Source organism: Papio anubis, chromosome 7 (assembly GCF_008728515.1).
Source record: "Papio anubis isolate 15944 chromosome 7, Panubis1.0, whole genome shotgun sequence".
In the NCBI taxonomy this organism is placed as follows: Eukaryota; Metazoa; Chordata; class Mammalia; order Primates; family Cercopithecidae; genus Papio; species Papio anubis.
In genome coordinates this window covers 7,029,894-7,050,621 of record NC_044982.1, presented here as the reverse complement: position 1 = coordinate 7,050,621, position 20,728 = coordinate 7,029,894, and the positions used below count along the sequence as shown (strand labels likewise).

Below are 20,728 nucleotides of genomic sequence, written 5' to 3'. Positions count from 1 at the left end.
GTGTTGGAAGAGTTGGCTTCTGCAAGGTAGAGGAGCAGGCCTGTGGGCCCAGGTGGCTGTGGAGTGACACACAGGAGGCATTGAAGGGTGTCAGCGCTTTTCTGCACCTCTTTTTTAGTCAGCTTCTGGAACCACAGGGCATCTGGCCCTGACCTGGAGCCAAAGCCAGTTCTCTAAGGCCAAGCATATATGGCCTTCCTGCCCAGTGGCTGGCGAGGGCTGATCTGCACAGGCAGGTCCCCAGTGGCACACCTGTTACCACCCCGATCCATCCTGCTCATGCTCACTTTGGCAAGATCAAACGGGTTGTGTGCCAGTGGCCACGTCTACACAACCAGGATGTCATGCTCTGCCTTCCCTAACCCAAGTGCCTGGGGAACCAGAAGCATCTTCATGGCCTTTGTCCTCTTTATGTTCTCTGGAACCAGAAATGTTGTGCCTATGGTTTGTCTCCTGTGCTGCCTTGGGAAAGGACACTCATTCTGTGTGTTTGGCTACTTGTGGTGGGGTGTTCCGACGCCATTTTCCAGGGGTCTGATGGTGACCAAGAGATCACAGGCCAAAACGTGTTAAATAAGGCTTTGGCGGAAGGGGGCATGAGGGCTCATGGGCTGGGAGGCGCTGCGGGAGGGGCCTGAGGCTGGTTCCGAGCACAAGTATCTTGGGTGTGCTTGACACCTAGTGCTGCCTATCCCTGCTGCAAACACACAGCAGCATGCACACACACGCATCATGCACACACAGGCAGCACGCACACACGCAGCACACGCACGTAGCACGCAGCACGCACGCGCAGCACGCCTGCACACACTCCTCTCAAGGAGGCTGCTATCTGAGAGTACGCAGAGGGGTTTGATCTAGCCCCTCTTGAGTAGAATAGAACCTGAATTGCTGCTTCGATGGGTACATTGGGAATGTCCGAGACTTGTACAGAATTATTTTAAATGCCATCACATTCATTTGACCAACTCTGAGGCTTTCTGCAAAATGCCACTGCTGCAGACAGGAGTTCAGTGTGGCCCTGACTCTTGGGGTCAGTTTCTGAAGGCAGAAAAACAGAGGAGCCCCCACACGTTTTACACTAGGAAGAGGGGGCTAGGGCCAGGGCACAAGGGGGCTTCGTGTGCTGCCGAGACTGCCTGCAGGTGGTGTGGTTAGGGCTGAGGGAGGGAAAACCCCAGCTCGTCGCAGACAGGGTGGAGGGCCTTTTTGACAAATGGTGGGGAGACATCTGGTGGCATCAGGACATGGGGCACGGGCCCATGTGTTGGGCCACAGAGGAGGGGGCAGCTGCTCCCTGCTCCTCTCTAAAGATGGCCCTGAAGGGCCAGGAGGCACTGAAAAAGCAGCTATTGCTTGCAGAGGCCGGGCACCAACACATCTCTCTCCTGCAGACCGGAAGCCTCCCCTCGCTGCTGCCTTAGGTGAGGCTGAGCCGCCGGGCCCTGTGGATGCCACTGACCTCCCCAAAGTCCAGATTCCTCCTCCGGCTCACCCGGCCCCTGTGCACCAGCCACCGCCGCTGCCACACCGGCCCCCGCCCCCGCCCCCCTCCAGCTACATGACTGGGATGTCCACCACCAGCTCCTACATGTCTGGAGAGGGCTACCAGAGCCTGCAGTCCATGATGAAGACCGAGGGACCCTCCTACGGTGCCCTGCCCCCCGCATACGGCCCACCTGCACACCTGCCCTACCACCCCCATGTCTACCCACCCAATCCGCCCCCGCCACCTGTGCCTCCTCCCCCAGCCTCCTTCCCCCCACCTGCCATCCCGCCCCCTACTCCTGGCTACCCCCCACCCCCACCCACCTACAACCCCAACTTCCCACCCCCACCCCCACGCCTGCCCCCTACCCACGCAGTCCCCCCTCATCCTCCTCCAGGCTTGGGCCTGCCTCCAGCCAGCTACCCACCTCCTGCCGTCCCCCCTGGAGGACAGCCCCCTGTGCCCCCGCCCATTCCCCCACCTGGCATGCCTCCAGTTGGGGGGCTGGGGCGGGCAGCCTGGATGAGATAACGTGAGCCTTTTTTTCCCCCTTTGTTTTTTTTAACAAGTTTTTCTAATCGACTTGCAGAGTAGTTGAAGTGGGTAAGCAGCAGGGTACCTTGTATAATGCGCGACAGTTGCAGTATGGGAAGAATGGAGCAGGCCCCTGGGATAAAATCAGGGTGGTCCTCACATCTAGAGGACGGGGACAGCCAGCTTTCAGAGTAGCCTCATCAGCGCCCTTGCAGTCTGACTGTGTACACTTGGTTCAGCTAATGTCTGAGAGTCCTGCACTGGGTTACTTTATACTAGTGAAGATGTTAACCAGCCATATTGGCTCAATAAATAGCTTCGGTAAGGAGTTAATTTCCTTCTAGAAATCAGTGCCTACTTTTCCTGGAAACTCAATTTTAAATAGTCAAATTCCATCTGAAGTCAAGCTGTTGTCATTTTCATTCAATGACGTTCTCTCCCATGACACCCAGAAGGGTCAGAAGAACCACATTTTTGATTTATAGATGTTTGCATCCTTTGTATTAAAATTATTTTGAAGGGGTTGCCTCGTTGGATGGCTTTTTTTTTTCCTCCAAGGAGAAGGGGAGAAATGTACTTGGAAAGTAATGTATGTTTACATCTATTTGCAAATTCCTGTACATAGAGATATATTTTTTAAGTGTGAATGTAACAACATACTGTGAATTCCATCTTGGTTACAAATGAGACTCCTTCAGTCAGTTATCCAAATAAAAGCAGTTCTGAAACTATCCCTTTCTTTGTTAATGGGTGGAAGGTAGGGCTCCAGGCCTTCGCAGTCCCTGGGTCATAAAATTTGTAGAAGCCCTCCTTCCGGACCCTGGGTACCGGGAGAGGCCTGGCTGCAGTTCACAGGAGCCAGAGCCAACCCCACTGCCTCCCAGGGCACTCTGGGTGGATCGGCACATTTGCCTGCCAAGCCAGCCTGCACCCATCCTCTGCCTGCCTTGGTTGCCTTTGGAGGACCTGGTTGAGTTCCAAACCAGCTTGAAACTTTTAAGCCTTGCTGCATAGAACACACACAGGAACACAGGCTTGGGTTTGAAACCCTTTCCACTTCTGGCCTGCGATGAGACGGAGGCAGCTGGAGGAGCAGCGGCCTCACCATCCACCTTGAGGGGCCAGGGCTTTGTCTGTGGAAGGGGCCCCGACTGAGCCCCCATCTGAGGTGCTTGAGGGGCCTTGGCCCTGTCTCTGCCTGCTGACCCTGCCACCCGTGACGGAAACAAGCACTGAGCACCCAGCCAGGAGGCTCACAAAGAGGCCTTTATTTATCTAGCTCAAAGTAGACACTATCACAATCTTGTTTTTACTCCTTTTACTAAAATAGTTCAAATCAATGTTTTTACCACACTATCAAAAAGTTCTATTCTTGTCTCCCCACGTCAGAGTGGTTGAATAGAAGGTAGAAACAGGCCGGGAGTCCACAGGCTCCCAGCTCTAAACGGCGCCAGGGCAGGAAGGGGTGGCTCCAGGTCTCACTGTGGCACCTTCTACAGAAAATAAGACGTAGCTGCCGGGCCCGGGGACAGAAACCAGACGTTCCAGTCCATCTCCAAAAAGCAGCACGAATGCTTTCCCCCCACGGTATGAAAAATATACACCTCTACCGCTCTGCAGTCATGCATTTAGTTTTCTTTAAGAAAAAAAAAAAAATCAGTAGTATGTATCTTGTTTCCTCAAGTTTCAAGAAAAAAAAATGAAAGGTCACTTTTTTCTCTTTAAACACTGACGTGTAGCTAGTAACTTGGATAGAAAGGTGCCACCCTACAAAATGTGCTCCGCATGTTCTAAGGCCAGGATGGGCTTGGCCGCTGGGCTGGGGCTAGAAAGGAGACCTCCGTCTGTCACAGTGGAAACGGAAGCCGAGTGCCAGTGCCGCGTCTGGCTTCAAGATCAAGCATCAGAGCCTTCAAAATGGAAAGGGGGCATCTGAAAGGGCACCCCCGCTGGGGGCTTTCAGAGCTAAGGCTCCAGAAGGAAGGGGTTGCCCTCCCTGCTAGTGACAGAGCCGGGAGTCACCCTGAGCTGCAGCGCCCCCAGGGTTCCCCTGTGGGAAGGCCCATCTGACCCTCTACAGCCCACGGCTCTACAACTGCCACCTGTATTCAGGTACGTGGCGTCGCTGCTGCTGGCTTTTAAAATCAGCTATTTGAGATGTGACTGTCACCAACAGAGTTCTGTCCTAGAAAGCCATCCCAGTGCCGTGTTGGCCCGGGGGCACCAGCTTTGTGCTGCCTCTGTAACAGGCAGGAGGGTTCTCAAAGCAACATTCCACTGATCCTGGATGCCACTGCAGCATTAAAGACAGGGTCAGTCCCTGTGAGGGGAAAGGTGGCTTCAAGGCTGTTCTCTGGGCCTGTCTGCAGGAGATCCGCAGGTACCAGGAGCCCGGACTTATTGCTTATTTCAGTGGTGGCCAAGCCAACCTGACCCAAACATGATGCACACGGGCTCCCAGACTTGGCTCCCACTCAAAACTGACCCACACCCCTTGGGCTATTCTGCAGTTCTTTGGACTCCAAGACCCAGAAGGGCGTCTGCCCAGCTGCCCACTCGGGCAAGAATCACTCGGTACCATGAACAGCAGGTGTTCACCCCACTTCCCGTGTACACTGCTAGTGACCAGGGAGCGTACCACCTGACCGGGTGACACCCCTTCCCAAAGAATCCAAAGAGCCTCCTGGCGACACCCACAGCAGGAGCGCCACACCATCCCATCACCAGCACCCACAGCAGGAGCGCCACACCATCCCATCACCAGCACCCACTTACAGCCCTGGGGCTAAGATGGGGGGCGTGAGCCTTTCCCCTGAGAGCAAACAGGCCGCAAGAACTGCTCAGGATAGAGCCGCCAGCTCGGGAGAGGGGCAGGGCAGCCACCTCCCTCCTCCTGCCTGCATCCCCAGCCGTGGGCCTGTGTGAGACCTGCTGGGTAGGACCACAGCCTCCCTGGGTTCTTCGGGTAGGGTTCTGAGCACCTGCTGGAAGACCACAGGAGTCTAATGAGGACCTTGTGAGGTCCTGGACTCAAGAGCCAGGGCTGCTTACAGCGGCACGAGCGGATGTGGGGAAGCGCCTGTCCCCGCACTGCGGCTCTGGGATCTCCCGTCATGTGCCACACATCACCCCCTCGGCCTTATTTTCCTCACACACCACATTTTCTATTGCACTTTACAGTTTGTACATGGTCATTTACACAGAAGATCTCACTTGATCCCAGAATCCTGTGAGGAGGGCCTTCTGCTGCCGATTTTACAACAGAGAACACGGGCTCAGAGTGGGGAGGCAACTGTCCACCCGCAGCGACGGCAAGGCAGTGGGACTCAGCTCCGTCCGGCCGCCCTCTGGCCTCTCCAGCAGGTCAGCTGTCGGCTCACACCCCCCCAGTGAGGACCCCTGCCCTGTGTGTGCCGGATGACCTGAAGCCATAAGCATGGCTGAAAGGAACCTCAGAGCCCTGTTTCCACCAAGATCCCAGAGAGGCTGAGTGAACTGCTAAAGGTCACACCACAAACTAAAGGCAGAACCTGACCAGACCCCCTCCTTCCCAAAAAGAACAGAACTCTCATCTGCAGCCCGGAGAGCTCTGTCCACAGGGACCCCAGATGCAGCCAGGCCCTGGGGGAGGTCACAGCCAACCAGAGCCCCAGCTGTGGCCCAGTGCTGCCCATCAGGAAAATCACATATGGCTCAGCCCAGAAACTCTCCCCAGGCCCTTCCTATGTTACTGGCCTGTCATGTAAACCACAAATAGGGACATGCCCCAAAAAGGGCATAGCCTGGACAGGGTGGCAGGGGGACATTGCAGAGACTGGGGGAGAGGGGGATGACCTCCAAAAGCAAGGAGCAGCAGGCATTGGGTGGCTGGGTGCAGATCCCCAGGGGTGAGGGCACCCTGAGCTCCAGATACGGGGTCACAGGAAGGGCCCAGGGCAGCCTCCAGCCAGCCACAGACATGGTGAGCGGCCTTGTCCACGTGCCGGGGACCCGGTGCTTGGTGGGCCAGGCCACGGCACGTGGGCGAGAAGTGGTACCACCTGTGTCAAGACCCAGGTAGCGGTGCTGTCCGTCCAGTGTGGGTGGCAGCCGGGGAGTAGGGGGTTTGATGAGTGGCCCCTCCATCCCAGGCGGGACACAGGAGCCTGGACAGTCCCCAGGCTGGATCTCAGAAGCAGCCTCCTGCTCATGGGGCTCAGGGCTCGGGGCCCAGAGAGGGAACGAGGCATCCGGGCTGCTCTGCTGCAGGAACGGCCGCGGCGTCTCCTTCCCAGGTTGCTGGTGTGTGAGGCGGGAGATGGCGGCTTGGGCCAGTGCATCGGAGCCATGGCAGCTGGGCCAGGGCGGGCAGCGTCCTATGTACAGTTCACCACAGAGAAAGAAGACAAGGGCTGGACTGGAGGTCCTGCCCGTGTCTGGGGCCTGAAACTCCCCCTGGGGACTCCCAGCAGGGCCAGTCCACGTCCACAGAAGAGTGGCCCTACAAAGGCCCCTTGAACTGGTTCCCAGACAGGTGCTGCCGTATGGAGGGCTTGGAGCTGGCTGCATCTCCCAGCTTTCTCCAGACCACCTGTGGAGAGGACAGAGCTGTGAGTGGTGGCCTCACCCGCGTCCACCTGCCGGCTGTGTGCGTCCGCCGCCTCATCACAGCAGAATCACCCATGACCTCAGAGCCATGGGGCCAGGAGGGACGCCGAGGCCACTGCAGGCCCAGAGACACCCACATCAGGTCTTTGCATGCCCGCTATCGGGCCTGAGCAGTTCATTGCTGGGGTGTGGCTCAGCCTTGCAGCTGTCCAGTGGGGTCCATGAGCCCCACTAGGTGATGTGGGGGAGGGGCTGCACAGTTCGGAGCCCCTCGCCCCCCTTTAAGCCCTGGGTTCAGACCCTATGAAACTCCTTCCCTGATGGCTCCTGCAAGCACCCAAGGAGACCACTGATGGTGCTCAGCTGGGTCGGGCACGGGGCTCTTCTGGGCGGCCCCAGCCTGGTGGACTGAGGGCTTCCACCTGGACCTCCTGCTCTGAGCACCACCTGCCCAGCCAGCAGCCACGGGGGGCACCAGCAAGCTGGGAGGCCCAGGGGCCAGCACCCAGGGAACACCTGGGGTGAACAAACCAACCCTAGGGGGTGGGGGGCTCAGGCTCTGTCCAGAGCCCCTCATGGGGAGGGCAGATCTGCAGACACCACGGGCCCTCTGGGAAGGGCAGGGGGCAGTGAGGTGACGACCAGCCGGGGCTCTCAGTGCCTCCGAGGCCTCCCCTCAGCCATCCAAGGCCACTCAGCCCTCGCTGAGCATTCGAGAAATGGAGTCCCACATGGGGAAGGGTATGGCCATGCTGGGTGGCCGTGGTCGCACTCCCAGTGCCAAGCCTCTGCCCCCCACCCCTGGAAGCCTCACGTTGCACATCTCGCGAACGATGGCCTTCTCCTTCTCACTCAGGTCCTCCTCGCAGCTGTCCTGGAGCTGCCGGTCCAGATTCTCATGTACCTCCAGGACCTGAAGGGAATGGGTCTTGGAGTCAGGGGCAGAGGCCACTGGCAGACCTTGGGCAAGTCACTTGGCCCCTGGGCCTCAGCCTCCCCTGCTGCACACCAAAGCTGAGGACCCTGAGCTGCTGGGCCCCTGGTGACAAGCGTGGAAAAAACTGAGGGGTAGGTCATCTTCTCACCCTGCTGACACTGTGGATGCCCTACAAAGGAAGCCCCTACAAGGGAAGCAGCTGATGGCTGGGCCATCTGGGAGGAAGGAGACAGGCTGGGCAGGGAAGACCCTCAGGTGGACTCACTACAACCCAGGGCCCGCTGGAGATGAGTGGGCACTCGCCACGTGGAGGGGGTGTGAGTAGACATGGGCGTGTCCATGCACACGTGGGATGTCATGGGGCATGTACGTAGGAGGAAGCGGGGCATGGGAGTGAGGACTGGGCTCAGGTGTGCACAGCCTGGAGAAACCAGAGCCCATCGGACTCACCCGTTGGCACCTGCAGAGGCTGGGCCTGGCAGACCTGAGGTTATTTCTAGCCCCACTCCTGCCCCTATCATTCTGGCCTTAGTAGGGTGCCTGCCCTCCCCGACCCCAGGCCTCAGTCTTGCTAGCTGCAGTGGCTCAAGGATGGCAGACAGGCGACACACTTATGACTGCCACCTCTGAGTTCTGCCTTCATGGTGCTCCAGGCAGCCATGGTCACCCAGCCACCCACACACAGGTGAAACCCCCCACCCCTGCCACTTGGATGCCCCCGGGTGCAAAGGTCCCACAGTCTCGCGGCGCACCCAGCATCCAGGGGCTCCTGAGGGAGCGGGTAGTGGCCCTTACCTTCATGGCGTGCACGACAGCCTCAGGCTTCTGTCCTGCAGGGCTGTAGCCAGCAGAGGGGGGCGAGGGCAGCTCAGGTGCAGGGCAGGCCAGGCCCTAGGGGAGGCAATCATACATCTCAGCTCACCCGGGCTGGCTCCCACATGGTGGCCACAGGAATGACCGGTGGCTCAGAGAAGTCCCCGATTCTGAGGGGCCAGGGCCCAGGCAGGAGGAAAAGGGGACCGGGGTGAGGCAGAGGAGGCAGGTGTGAGGACGGAGACCCAAGGAGCCCGCAGCCCCATCTGGCCGGTCTCACCCGTCAGGTCTTCTGCAGATGAAATGGTCCTTGATAGCACAGAGGCGAGAGGGGCGGTCCAGGGCCCACCCATACCTCTCAGGCTCCCCTACCACCCCGCACAGATAAGACCTAGCGTCTGTTTTGCAGGGAAAATAAGTTCAGCCCAGGCAAGGCAAGAGACCCAGATTGCAGCAAGACCAGGAAGGTCTGGACTCAACCCTGGCACCTGACACCAAACTCCCTTCCCCTGCCCACCCTGCAGCCCGGCTGGACGACACTGGCTTCGCCCTGGGCACTCCTGGGGCCTGCCTCCTAGCTGCTACCTCCCAGCCCTGTGGGATGAATTGGCCGCCAGGTGCCCAGCTCCCACATCAGGCCTTGGGGAGGGGACCCAGCCTCTGTCAGAAGCTGCGTGTCTACCCAGGGGCAGGTGGTCCCACCCCCAGCTTCCTGCCTCTAAGGGTCCATGTGGCTGGGAAGCCAGGCGCAGGGCTGCTTCTCAGGCTGCAGTGGGGACCACGGGGGCCCAACAGGAACCAGGAGTTCACAAGATGCTGGGAGAGCTTGGGAGGAACTTACAAGTGCCCAAAGCCAGACAGAAAACACACAGTGGTGCCCTGTGGGCCCTGGAAGCCCTGGGGTTTTGAGGACATCTTCGGGGCTCCCCACTCTGGCAATCCTTGGGCCAACCCTGAAAGCTGAGTCTGCTGCCCTCTCTGTAAATGGGGTTCTGATGACGCCTCCCAATGGCCTGGCAGGCTCAGGGAGCTGGGCTGGAATCCCACCCACCCAGGCCCGCATCATGGGGCCACCTAACACTGCAGGGCTGGGCTCTGCGACCCTGAGGGCCCGGAAGCCCCTGCAGGCCTGGCAGCCAAACCCTGGTGCCCTCCCCGCCCGCCCTGGCCTGTACCTGCTCCCAGGGCCTTGCAGGTTGACCGGCTCCTGCCTCCACACGGAGACCAGGCCCCACCCCTGAAGCCAGGGGGCCTTGGGAGCAGCTACCTCCAGAGGCCCCCCGAGCCCTGGGGTCTAGGAAAGTGTCATTGAGGTGGGGCCCAACCCACGCTGAGCCTGTTTCCTTGTCTGGACAACAGAAAGGGTCCTCTGCCCAGGGTGTGTGCAGACCTCTAACTCCAGCCCAGGCTGTCGGATCTCTGTAGTGTAGTGAACCCAACAGGATGCCGGGCTTCCCCCTGGGGCAGCGCAAGGGGGCGCCCCGACCTGACGCAGAAGGCGGCACTCACCATGCCGGACAGCAGGGGGCGCCAGTCGCACACGCACAGCCCTGGAAAACCTGGGCACCTACACCTTCCTGCACCTTCCGCTGCAGAACAGAGTCCATGTGCCAGCTGGCCCCTGGCACCTCTGGCCTCATGACCCCATCTGCACGAGGCCTCTGGGCTGCCTGTCCTGTTACAGCCCCCAGCTCCAGGGGACCAGGATTTCTGCAGCACAGGCAGGAGGGAAGCCAGGAGCATGGGGGTGGGCTGTGCAAGCCGCCCCTCTCCTGCCCACCTCACTGGGCAGTGGTGGGTGCCAGTGAGGGCGTGGCCTGGGATCCTGAAAGTGACACCAGGACTAGACAAAATCCTAGTGTTGCCTCCAGGGCATTCCCGGGGTGCAGGGGCCCCCAACTGCACTAGAACTCAACCCCCTCTGGCCACACACACCTCCCACTGATTAGGTGCCCACTTAGGGCGGATGGGCCCACTGAGTCCTTGCCACACTGCTCCTGGCAGGCACTATCTTTTTACATGTCCAGACACGCCCACTTTTTTTTTTTTTTTTTTTTTTTTTTCTGAGGCAGGATCTCACTCTTTTGCCCAGGCTGAAGTACAGTGGCACCATCTCAGCTCACTGCAGCCTCGACCTCCCAGGCTCAAGCAATCCTCCCATCCCAGCTTCCAGAGTAGTTGGGACTACAGGTGCACACCACCATGCCCAGCTTTTTTTTTTTTTTTTTTTTTTTTTGATACAGACAGGGTTTCATCATGTTGCCCAGGCTGGTCTTGAACTCCTGGACTCAATCAATCCTCCTGTCTTGGTCTCCCAAAGTGATGGGATTATAGGCGTGAGCCACTGAGCCTGGCCTACATGCCCACTTTACAGACAAGGAGAGTGAGGCTAACAGAATGGCTTGCCCAAGACCAAACAGCTTGTAAACAATGGGACTGGGCCTTGATCTCAAGTCTGTGGGACTCCTGAGCTGGTGCCCGAAGTGAGGATACCAGTGTGCACCAGAGAGAATTGAAAATAGACATCCACAAAATACCTGTCCCCAAACGCTCAGAGCAACACCATTCATGTGAGCCCAAACGTGGAAACGATCCAAATGTGCAGCAACAAATGAAGGAACTATGTATTCTACCCACACCACAGAATCGTATTCAGCCATGAAAAGCAATGGAGACCAACACAGGGTACCTGTGGTTGGACCCTGAGAACAAGATTCAGAGTGAAAGAAGCCAGACACAAAAGGCCACACGTCATGTGATTCCATTTATACGAAATATCCAGAATAGGCAAATCCATGGAGACAGAAAACGCCAACCAATCGGTGGTTGCCGGTGGCTGGGAGGAAGGGGGATGGGAGTGATGGCTGATGGGTACTGGGTGCCTTTCTGGGGTGATGAAAATGTTCTATTGTGATGATGGCGTAACTCTGCCCCAGGAGGCTGATGGTATAAACTGCCTCCCACCCTCCACTGGGGGGCAGCCCTGGGCACCTGCCCTCACAGCCAGCGGGTGGAGGGTACAGGCAGCAGATGGCAGAGAGGGGGTGCCCACCCCAGAGAGTTACCTGCTTTACCCAAGGACTCTCCAGCATGCCCTCGCCGTGCCCATGACCCACAGGTAGCCTTAAAGGAGACTTGCCTGGGTCTGGAAGGGCCTGTGTCCCAGGCAGTGTCTAAGCCCGGAGACAGCCCTCCCCAGATAACCCCCTGTCTCTCCCCGGGGGTCCAAGTGCCGGACATGGGCTCTCCAGGACCCAGCGAGGGCCCACTGCCCTGTGAAAACTTCACAAGGCCTAGCCCTGGCCCCTCCACAGCAGCCACTTCAGCCACTTCTGCAGGCTTCATGGTAGCCCCTCCCACGAGACACCTTGACCCCTCAACACCCACTCCTGGGGGCCTGCCCACCAACCAGCCCCAATCCTGCCCCTTGCACCTCAGTTCATCACCCGGTCTCCCAGCCTCATGAAGGAATGACCCCTGCACAGCCCCCACGCTGGCCCCTGACCTCTAGGCACACACAGGCACCAGTATGCACTCACCACAGGGCCCTGGCCATCCTCCCCACCCCTATGAGCCTCACTTCCTCCTCTCCAAAGTAGGGGACACCCCCTGGTGCACAGGGCGGTCTAGAGGGAAAAAGGAGGCAAGGAGAACGAAACCCCTCCCAAGGTTGCCTCCTCCAGGAAGCCTTCCTGAACATTCCCGAACTCTGACAGCATTTTATCCACACTGTCAGGCCTTGAGGTTCAACCCATGCCCGGGGTGTGCTCTCCAGAGGCCTGCAGGGAGACAGCATCTGGCGGGCCTGGTGAATGTGAGAGCTGTGCTTGCACAGCACTTCCCAACCTGCAGCCCACTCAAAGGACTTCGGGACACAGCACTGAGCAACTGCTAGCTGCTATTACTCCCTCCCATGATCTGAATGGATGAGAGGCACGGGGCATGAAGGCTAAGGAGCCAGCCCCGAGGGGGCATCCCTTGGCTTTTCAGAACCCTCCACCAAGAAACAGTTAGAGCCTCGTTCAGCCGAGGGACTCCTGGATAAATGCTTGGAATATCGGCCATCGGCAGGCTTTGCTGCCTGCACAGGCTCTACAGCTGCATTCCTGGAGAAGGTGGAAGGGCCGCAAAAGAGAAATCGCAGAGCCAGCAGCCAGCACTGAGGCCCAGCAAGCTCTGCGGGGGGTCCTGGGGTCAGCCTTGCGGGCGAGGGGTGGAGGGGAGAGCAGGAAGGGGCACAGCTGCTATGAGTGCATCCGCTGCCCAAGAAGCACCTCCATACATGGCTGTGCAGTTGCCGCGAGGAGAACAGCCAGTGCTTCCTAAGCATCAGCTACGCACCTGCCAGGGCTCCCCCAGGGGTTAAGCCCCACAACAAGGCGAGGCTGCCAATGCTAGGAGGGCAAGTGGGCCTGGACTCCTGTGGCTCCCCACTGCCATCCCATCTATCTACAGGGCACATCCCTGAGCTAGGGTCCACTTCCCAGAAGCCGGCTCCAAGTCACCCACCTCGTTCCCTCCAGGCCAGGCCAGCCAGGTAGGGGCAGAGGATACTCCTGGAAGCATCCGGTTGGTCATTTCAGTGCAGAATCCACACACCTGAGCCCCACGCTCCAGGACTGGCTGGGTACCCTCTCCCCACTGTGGCCAAGAAGTGGTGCAGGCTAATGAGCTGCTCAGAGGGACAGCGGCTGGGCACGGGCAGCCCTGCACATGTGCCTCTGCACACTGCCCTGCACCTCCAGCAGCGTCACCCCACCGGGGACTCCGCCTCTAACTGCCACACTGGACAGGACACAGGGCCTAGGGCTGGGGCTGAACTCGGACACCCAGATCCTTGTGCCCACCGGGCAGGTCACTGGCCCACCTGAGCCTCAGCCCCTCATCCAGAACATGTGGGCTTCTTTGGGGCACACACTCACGTTCTGCAGGGAGTCCTGGTAGGAGGGCGGCAGGGACGCAAGCTGCGACTCTGAATGGTAGGGCGAGAAGCCTTTCCGCAGCGCGCGGAACTCTCCAGAGCCTGCCTGCTGCAGGGGAGAGAGAGAGAGGGGTTAGACGGAGGGCCAGGCTGAGGAGGCCAAGGGCCCTGGGCGTGGCTCCTCACAGCAGCAGGGTCTGCTCAAAGGCACGGCCTCAGAGGACCCCTCCACCCTCCCCTCCACACCCCTTATCCATCCCCCAAGCCGGGATCAATCGATCTTCACTCTCCCCAACTCAGATGTCAGTGATCCACTCTCCAATGTGGGCTTCGTAAACATTTGCTGGATGGCTGAACAAACAGAATGAATGAATGAAGGAGAGCCAGCAAGAGTCAGTGAGGAGGGAGCATCTCTCCCACCCCGCAACCCACCCTGGCTCCTCCGCTCCAACATCCTGCCCTTGGGTCCCTGCACAGACAGCACCCACAGGGCCTGGGACAGCCATTGGCAGCACACGGGGCCACATCCACAGGCAAGGCCTCCCACCTCCCACGGGTTCAGGACTCTAGGGAGGCTCTACCCGGGCTGCCTCCGCCATCGGACAGACAGGGAGCTCCTAAAGCAGGTCCTGGATGCTGCCTCTGAATCCCTGAGAACTCGTGGAAGCAGTTGTAACTAATGCCCTGTGCACAGGAGGGAGGGAGGAAGGCAGGCTTGGCCTTAGGCCCTTTGCTTAAGAGCAAAGCAAACACCCCCAACCCCCAGAAGTTGGGGCTGGGGGCTGGGACCAGGAGCCAGAATGAATCCACGGCTCCCATAAATGTCTCAGTGTGTGAAGGTCAGTCCCACAGGGACCCTCCCATGGCCCAGCCCAGCAGAAGGCATGGGCCTTTCTTTCTGCATCACTAAGGGGTTTTGGGTGTTTCTGGCCCAAACACCCTTTTCTACTTCAAAGGAACTGAGAGAAAGTGGCTGGGCAGATAAGACACTGCGGAATGTGCCATAAATCAGCAGGCTGTTGAGTCAACCCAAACAAACTGCAGAGGAGAAGAGACAGAGGAGGCCCGGGCTGGGGCTGGGCTGGGGCTGGGCTGGGGCTGGGCTGGGGCGGAGGCAAAGAGGGCAGGACAGGCCACAGCCATGTCTGGGGTCCCAGTTCCATGCACCAGCCCCTCGGCCTGGCTGTGAAAGATCCCCCACACACCCTGCTTGCCTCCCTCAAAAGCTGGACCTGGCTCCGCACTTCTCACAAGCCCCAGCCTCACTGAGGCCCAGCTCTGTGTTCTCCCAACCCCTTCAGAGCCCTGACCAGGCCCGCCACCGGGGCTGGGCGGTCTCAAGAGCATGGCTCAAGGGCCAGCAAACAGCCGTGTCCTTCGAGGCGGGTGAGGAGGGGAGTGGAGGCTTTACTACCAGCTCCCACGGAGGTCCGCGGAACCATGACCGGAAAGCAGGGATCCGGGCAGTGGCTCCCCTCATTAAGTAGCCCACACCCACCAGACGCTGGTCAGCCAGGGCAGCCGGGCACTGGAGGCTGGGGGCTGCTTCCTGGGCCTCGGGAGGACCTGGGTGTGGCCGAAGGTCGGGGAGGGGCATAAAGGAGAGAGAGAAGTGGGAACCAACCTTCCTGCAGGGCCCCCAAAGTGTGGTGGGTTTTAGATAACCCTGGTGAGCATTGCAAATGGGTCTCAGCACGGGGACCTTGGGTACAGCCCTGAACCATCAAATGGGACTGCCGTGTCCCGACCACGGCATTAACCCTGGCTGACCCTGCCCAGGTTAACCAGAGGCACTCACAGCCCCCAGCTGGGGGTCAGATCAAGGAAAGCCCCCACCCACCCACCCACCAGGTACCAAAAAGAGGAAGAGGCTACAGCCCCCACCCCTAGGCCCAGCACTCACCACCCTCCCCCAACCATGAGTGACACCCCTCCCCCCACCCTATCGGAGTCACCCATGCCTCCCTGGGTCACCTCTCCTGAGAGATGTACCCCTAGCTCCACTTAAGGGGACAATTCCAAACCACCTGATTTTCTTTTTTTTTTTTTTTTTTTTTTTTGAGACGGAGTCTCGCTCTGTCGCCCAGGCTGGAGTGCAGTGGCCGGATTTCAGCTCACTGCAAGCTCCGCCTCCCGGGTTCACGCCATTCTCCTGCCTCAGCCTCCAGAGTAGCTGGGACTACAGGCGCCCGCCACCTCGCCCGGCTAGTTTTTTGTATTTTTTAGTAGAGACGGGGTTTCACCGGGTTAGCCAGGATGGTCTCGATCTCCTGACCTTGTGATCCGCCCGTCTCGGCCTCCCAAAGTGCTGGGATTACAGGCTTGAGCCACCGCGCCTGGCCTAACCACCTGATTTTCTTGGCCAGGACTCTACAACAGTAAGAGAGTTACAAAATCTTCTCCAATGGAGAATGCATTCTAAGCCAGCACACACTCTCAATGCGTGTGCGCACACACACACAGTCTGACTACTGGGCCACACAGCCAGGAAGGGTACACCTGGGATTGGAACCGCTACCCTCCCCTCCAGCCGGCCCTGCCCTGCCGAGCTTGTTTTGACTCGGGCGTCCCTTCCTCCCCATCCTCTCTGGCCCTCGACCAAATGGGCTCCCACGTGCTGTTACTGAAAACTCAGTTTGTGCTGCCGTCCTCTCCCCTCCCCCAGATAATTTCCCTAGGAGGAGGTGTGTGCATGAGCTTGAGGGAGGTTTTTAATTAGCTGCACGCAATTCCCACCCTTGCCTTCGGTGAGCCTCTATAAACATTTGCATGTCCATAGAACTTTATTAGCAAGCCACAAAGCCAGGCAGGAAAAACGCACAATCTCTCATTAAGGGGCAATGTGACTAATGACGCATCAAATGAGTAACCATTATTGCACTTAAATCCAAATTAAAAATCCTGCTATGAGACAGGTCGCTCCCTTTGCAGAATGAGATTCCCTAGGATTTCACCAAGGAGGGGAAAGAGGAGCTGAAAGCACCTGCTGGGCTTGGTCTGCGAGAGAAGAGCTCGCAGCTAAGGAAGGTGCTGGCCCTTCCTGGGGGGTGGGGGGGTCCGCTGCGCTCCCCAGAAACACCCGCCTGCCCAGTCTCCCTCGGGCGGCTCCCTCAGGACCCAGGGAGAAGGGATCTTACACACAGAGCTGCCAGCTCAGAGCTGAACCAAGATTTCCCGAATCCTTAACATGGTGGCCCCTTCCACTCTGGCCAGGCCCAATGCACATCACGCACTTCTAGGGCTTCCAGAGGGCAGCACGAGGGTCCTGGACTAGGGAGGAAGAGACCCAGGAGATTGCAGGGCCCCTTTCCCACTGAGGACTGCAGTTCAGGACACCCCCAGCCTATATCCAGGGCCTTGACTGCAACCTTGCCCGACTTGGGACCCAGTGGGGACTCGCTGGGTGAACTCCAGTTGTTCCCCGGCCCTCTCTGGGCCTCTGCAATGCAGCCCCGCCTCCTCCCTGGCAGCGGCTCGGGGGGGGACTCCATCCTTCACCTTCCTGACTTCCCGGGAATTCCTGCCTGCAAAGCTGCAGGGGGCCTATGTGGGGCCACCCTAGGGTCACCCCTAGGGAGCATTGTCAGAGGGGGTGCTGAACAGAAGGAGGATGAGACCTGGAGCCCACCCACTCCAGCCTGCCCACCTGAGGCTGCCTGTTTGGGAAGGACGGGTGGGGTGGCTGCGGGTAGGAAGCCCCTTTCTGGGCTGTGCTCAGGGGAGCTGCTCTCACCCTGCTTCCTGCTCCCAAAGAGCTTTTGGGCCCTCAAATGTGCCTTCTGCTGCATCGCTTATGTGTCTAAGAGGCACAAACAGAGCACCTCCTGTGTGCCAGGCACAGTTCTGTGCCCCATCAGGGAGGCAACAGCTAAAGGGGAGTGAGGGCTGGGGGCGGGGGTAGAGGCAGGCGCCAAAGAGGGGTGCCCTCTGTCCCGACCTGGCCAGCCTGCCCTAGTGACCACTTGGACCACCAGCCTCAGGGCCCCAGGCTGATTCATACGGAATGCCCTGGGAAGGAGTCCCCTTAGAGGGCCACCTGGTGCGACTCTGAACCGGTGTCTTAGTGCTCGGTGCAGGGACGGGTGGGCGCCTGCGAGGCTCCTCCTTCCTCAGCACCCTCCAGGATGCCCGACAGGTGAGCATGGGCCCTTGGCACCGTGTGGCACAGCACAGCTCGGCTCGGCTGGACAGCCAGGTGCGGCCAGGGTCCAGGACCACAGTGGACAGCAACGCAGCCACGCCCCCTTCCCCCTCCCAAATTTAGGTCATGCCAATGATTGCGTCTGACTTAGGAGACACTGTGGGGCTCAGGGAGAGGACCCCAACACAGGCCTCCCCAGCCCAGCCTCTCCTGGGTCAGGTGCCCTCCTGCTTCTGGCCTGTGGGGGCTCCAGGCGATCTGTCACAAGAGGCCAGTTTTACCCAGCTGAAGAGCTTGAAGGTGCCGTCTGCAGGGAGGGGCCTATGTCCACCCTCAGAGTAATGGGAACCTGGGCAGGAAAACGCCACAGGAGCCCAGGCCCCGTGCAGCTCCTGCAGGCGCTAACAACGCCTCTGCCCTGAGCTTGTGCTGAGATGGTCTCCAGATCCCCGTGGTCACTGCAGTCCCCAGGCTGGGACGGAGTCCGGGTTGGAGGACAGGAAGCTGGAGAGAGCTCCCTCCAGTTCACATTTCCCGCCAGTCCCACTCCCACAGACGAGCCATCATCCCAGGGGCTACGGAGGAGAGAGGTGAGACCCGGGGGCAAGGCCAGAGCCCAATGGCCACCCCATCCCCAAGACCTGGTGACCTCCCTCCAGGAAGAGGAAGCACTGTGGGAGCTCCCAGGGTTGGTCAGTGATGCGTCATCAATGGTCTGGGTGCTGAATAATAAACCCAGGGCCTGAGCGGCTTGTCAGGCTGACACCTCCCCCCAGGAAGTGCTGGAAGACGGTGCACCCTCAGCTGGCTGGGCTGGGGGACCCACCTGGAAGCAGAGACTCCAATGCAAGACTTGGGGAGACCATTCCCCCACCAGGGGCCCCAGCAGCTCCAGGGGCAGCTGGGGCCACAGACTAGCCTGGACTCCACTGTCCTGCTCCAGACTAAAGCCCACCGAGATTCAGCTGTCATCCATCTCGGGGGACCCTCAGAGGGAGAGCACAGAGAAAGCGGGGAGGATGCAGAAAAGGGCAGGGGACAGGGCTATGCAGCACAGCGCAGTAGCCTCCGCCGAAGACAGGCCTCAACCTGCCCCACGGGAACCACATCAGAGCTGTTCCCACGAGGGCAAGCGGGTTTGTGTCCACAGGTCAGTCAGTCATGCCTGTGGGCTGCTCTGGAAGGGGGTGCGAACTCGGCACTGTGTAATGACATTGTGAGTTCACCGTCTGTCTGCGTGGCTGGACAGGTGTGGTTCACCTCCCAGGCCAAGCCCAGGGCTGGCACACAGTTGGTCACTGGTTCTCAAATGGGGGTGGCTCTGCCCCTAGAGGACAACTCGCAGTGTCTACAGACACTTTTTAGTGTCGGCTTGGGCATGGGGTGGAAGACCCCCGGAGGGTAATGCAGGGCAGGTATTCTGGGGCGAGCAGTCTCAGGACGGGGAGAAGGGGACAGAGATGAGACCATGTGGAGGCCTGAGAGCCGGCAGGAGAGTGGCCGGTGCCTAAAGGGCCTGGCTCCACGGGTCTTTGGGCACAGGTGGGAACTCAGTTCACCCAGCAGTTCCCCAGTCCCATGCCCTGTCCAGCAGGGATCTGGCTGCAGCCCAGGGCGCCTGGCATGGTGACTCATGCTGGCCCTCAGAACTGTGCAACCCACACAGAGCCCTCAGCCCAGTACCCACCCAGCTCAGCAGCGCTGGAGACTTCCCTCAAGGACCTAGGCAGCTTCCCACCAGGAGCCACAGCTGGGTGGGCATGTGGGCCCTGGCCTCGTCTCCACTAACTCACGTAGCCTTGCAAGCCTCTCCTCCCTCCATGCACCGCAGGTGTCTCGCTTCGAAGCGGGGATCAGCACCAGACCTGCCGCCCTCCAGAGGCAGGAGGATCCCAGGCACCTGGGCAAGGTGCATGACAAGGGGCTTGCACCATGGGGAGCCCTCAGGAGGCAGTCGCTGCATGACTCTCTTGCTATTATTTTGCAAAGCTGGAAGTTTTGCCAGTAACGCCAGCTCGAAGAGAGGGCAGATCCCAAGAAGACTCCAAAGGTAGGGCCAGCGCAGCCTGGGAAGGAAGTGCTCCCAGGAAAGAACGGGAGGGTGCTGGGGATGGGGTTGGGGGGGAGGACAGAGCACACAGCAGCGCACAGCACTCAAAGCAGCCTCCCGACCCCCACAAACAGCACTGCAAACACGCCCCCCACCGGGCAGCTCTACCTGAAGCCAGCTTCTCGGGCGGCCATAGGGGCGGGGCAGCTAGAAGGAAGGAGAACAGTGTCACCCAGTAAATGCCAACCATGCCCATCACTCTGCCCAGTGCCTTCCCTGGACACCTATCAGCCCAAAGCCACCAGGACCTCAGCTGAGCCGGAGTGGTTTTCCCACACCGAAGGCCAGGGCTGGGGCTCGCCAAGGCAACTCCAGGAGCTCCATGTCTTCAGAAACTCCAGATTCACAAGGACTCACTGAGTACCTGCCATGTGCCCGGCACTGGGTCCCTAGGAGCGCCCACCACCCCCCCAGAGCCCACCCCAAAACTCACACCAGGGTGAAGCCACCCCAAGTGCCCTGCTACCCTCCCAGGGAAAAGCAACCGTTTGAGAGGCTCTGGGATGGGGTGCCCCAGCCTAGAGGCACCCCAAGATCCCAGCAGCTCAGAGAGGCCAGGTAGGGGAGGCACACCCTATCTGGCCCCTGTTCTAGCCTCAAGGCGAAGATGACCTGCAAGGTCGCGCACAAGAGCTACACAGTCATACCAACTGGATTTATATTCTTTTTCTTCCTTCATTTTGAGAGAACTCATTTGTAGGGGAAACAACACACACTGGGGCGTGTTAGGGGGGCAGGGGGAGGGAAAGCACAGGAAGAACAGCTAATGCATGCTGGGCTTAATACCTAGGCCATGGGTTGATCTGTGCAGCAAACCACCACGGCACACGTTTACTTATGTAAGAAACCTGCACGTCCCGCACATGTACCCAGAACTTAAAATAAAAGTTGATAGGAAGAAAAGGAAAAAAGAACAAAGGGGCTGCCACTTCAGCTGGGGGTCCAGTGACATCTTCCCAATCTGCACTCAGATCAGGCGGTAGAGATGAAGGGTGCGGCCATGTGTGGCTGATGTCACTTACCCGTGGCTGGCACTGCTCTTCCCCTGGTCCCATGTCATTTCACACCCGAAATCCCATTTTTCAAACTCAGGTGTATGCACCATTCAGGGCCATTCGGCCTGGGACTGATGAGGTAACACGCAGACCAGGTCTTGTCCACCACGAGGACCATCCCTCCCTTCCCAGGTCCCTCTG

The 20,728-nt window shown here is 59.3% G+C and overlaps 2 protein-coding genes and 1 pseudogene across 4 annotated transcripts in view; 1 reads left to right on the top strand and 2 right to left on the bottom strand.

Annotated features, from left to right (window-relative positions):
* CCNK (cyclin K) overlaps positions 1 to 2,754 on the top strand; it is a 30,462-nt gene extending 27,708 nt beyond the window's left edge. For both annotated transcript variants that reach the window (XM_021941550.2, XM_021941551.1), the window contains exon 11: positions 1,395 to 2,754. In XM_021941550.2, the coding sequence (XP_021797242.1) occupies positions 1,395 to 2,020 (626 nt within the window). In that variant the 3' untranslated portion in view covers positions 2,021 to 2,754. The remainder of the gene's footprint in view (positions 1 to 1,394) is intronic.
* LOC110743834 lies at positions 2,564 to 6,454 on the bottom strand (annotated as a pseudogene). The gene has a single exon (XR_002523522.2). The product of XR_002523522.2 is annotated as an uncharacterized LOC110743834 (transcript).
* Positions 6,455 to 6,503: 49 nt separating this feature from the next.
* The window catches only part of CCDC85C (coiled-coil domain containing 85C), a 91,044-nt gene continuing 76,819 nt past the window's right edge, over positions 6,504 to 20,728 (bottom strand). Inside the window, 4 exon segments of the mRNA XM_021941552.2 lie at positions 6,504 to 6,593; positions 7,425 to 7,523; positions 8,343 to 8,438; positions 13,283 to 13,390. Of these exon segments, the coding sequence (XP_021797244.2) occupies positions 6,504 to 6,593; positions 7,425 to 7,523; positions 8,343 to 8,438; positions 13,283 to 13,390 (393 nt within the window).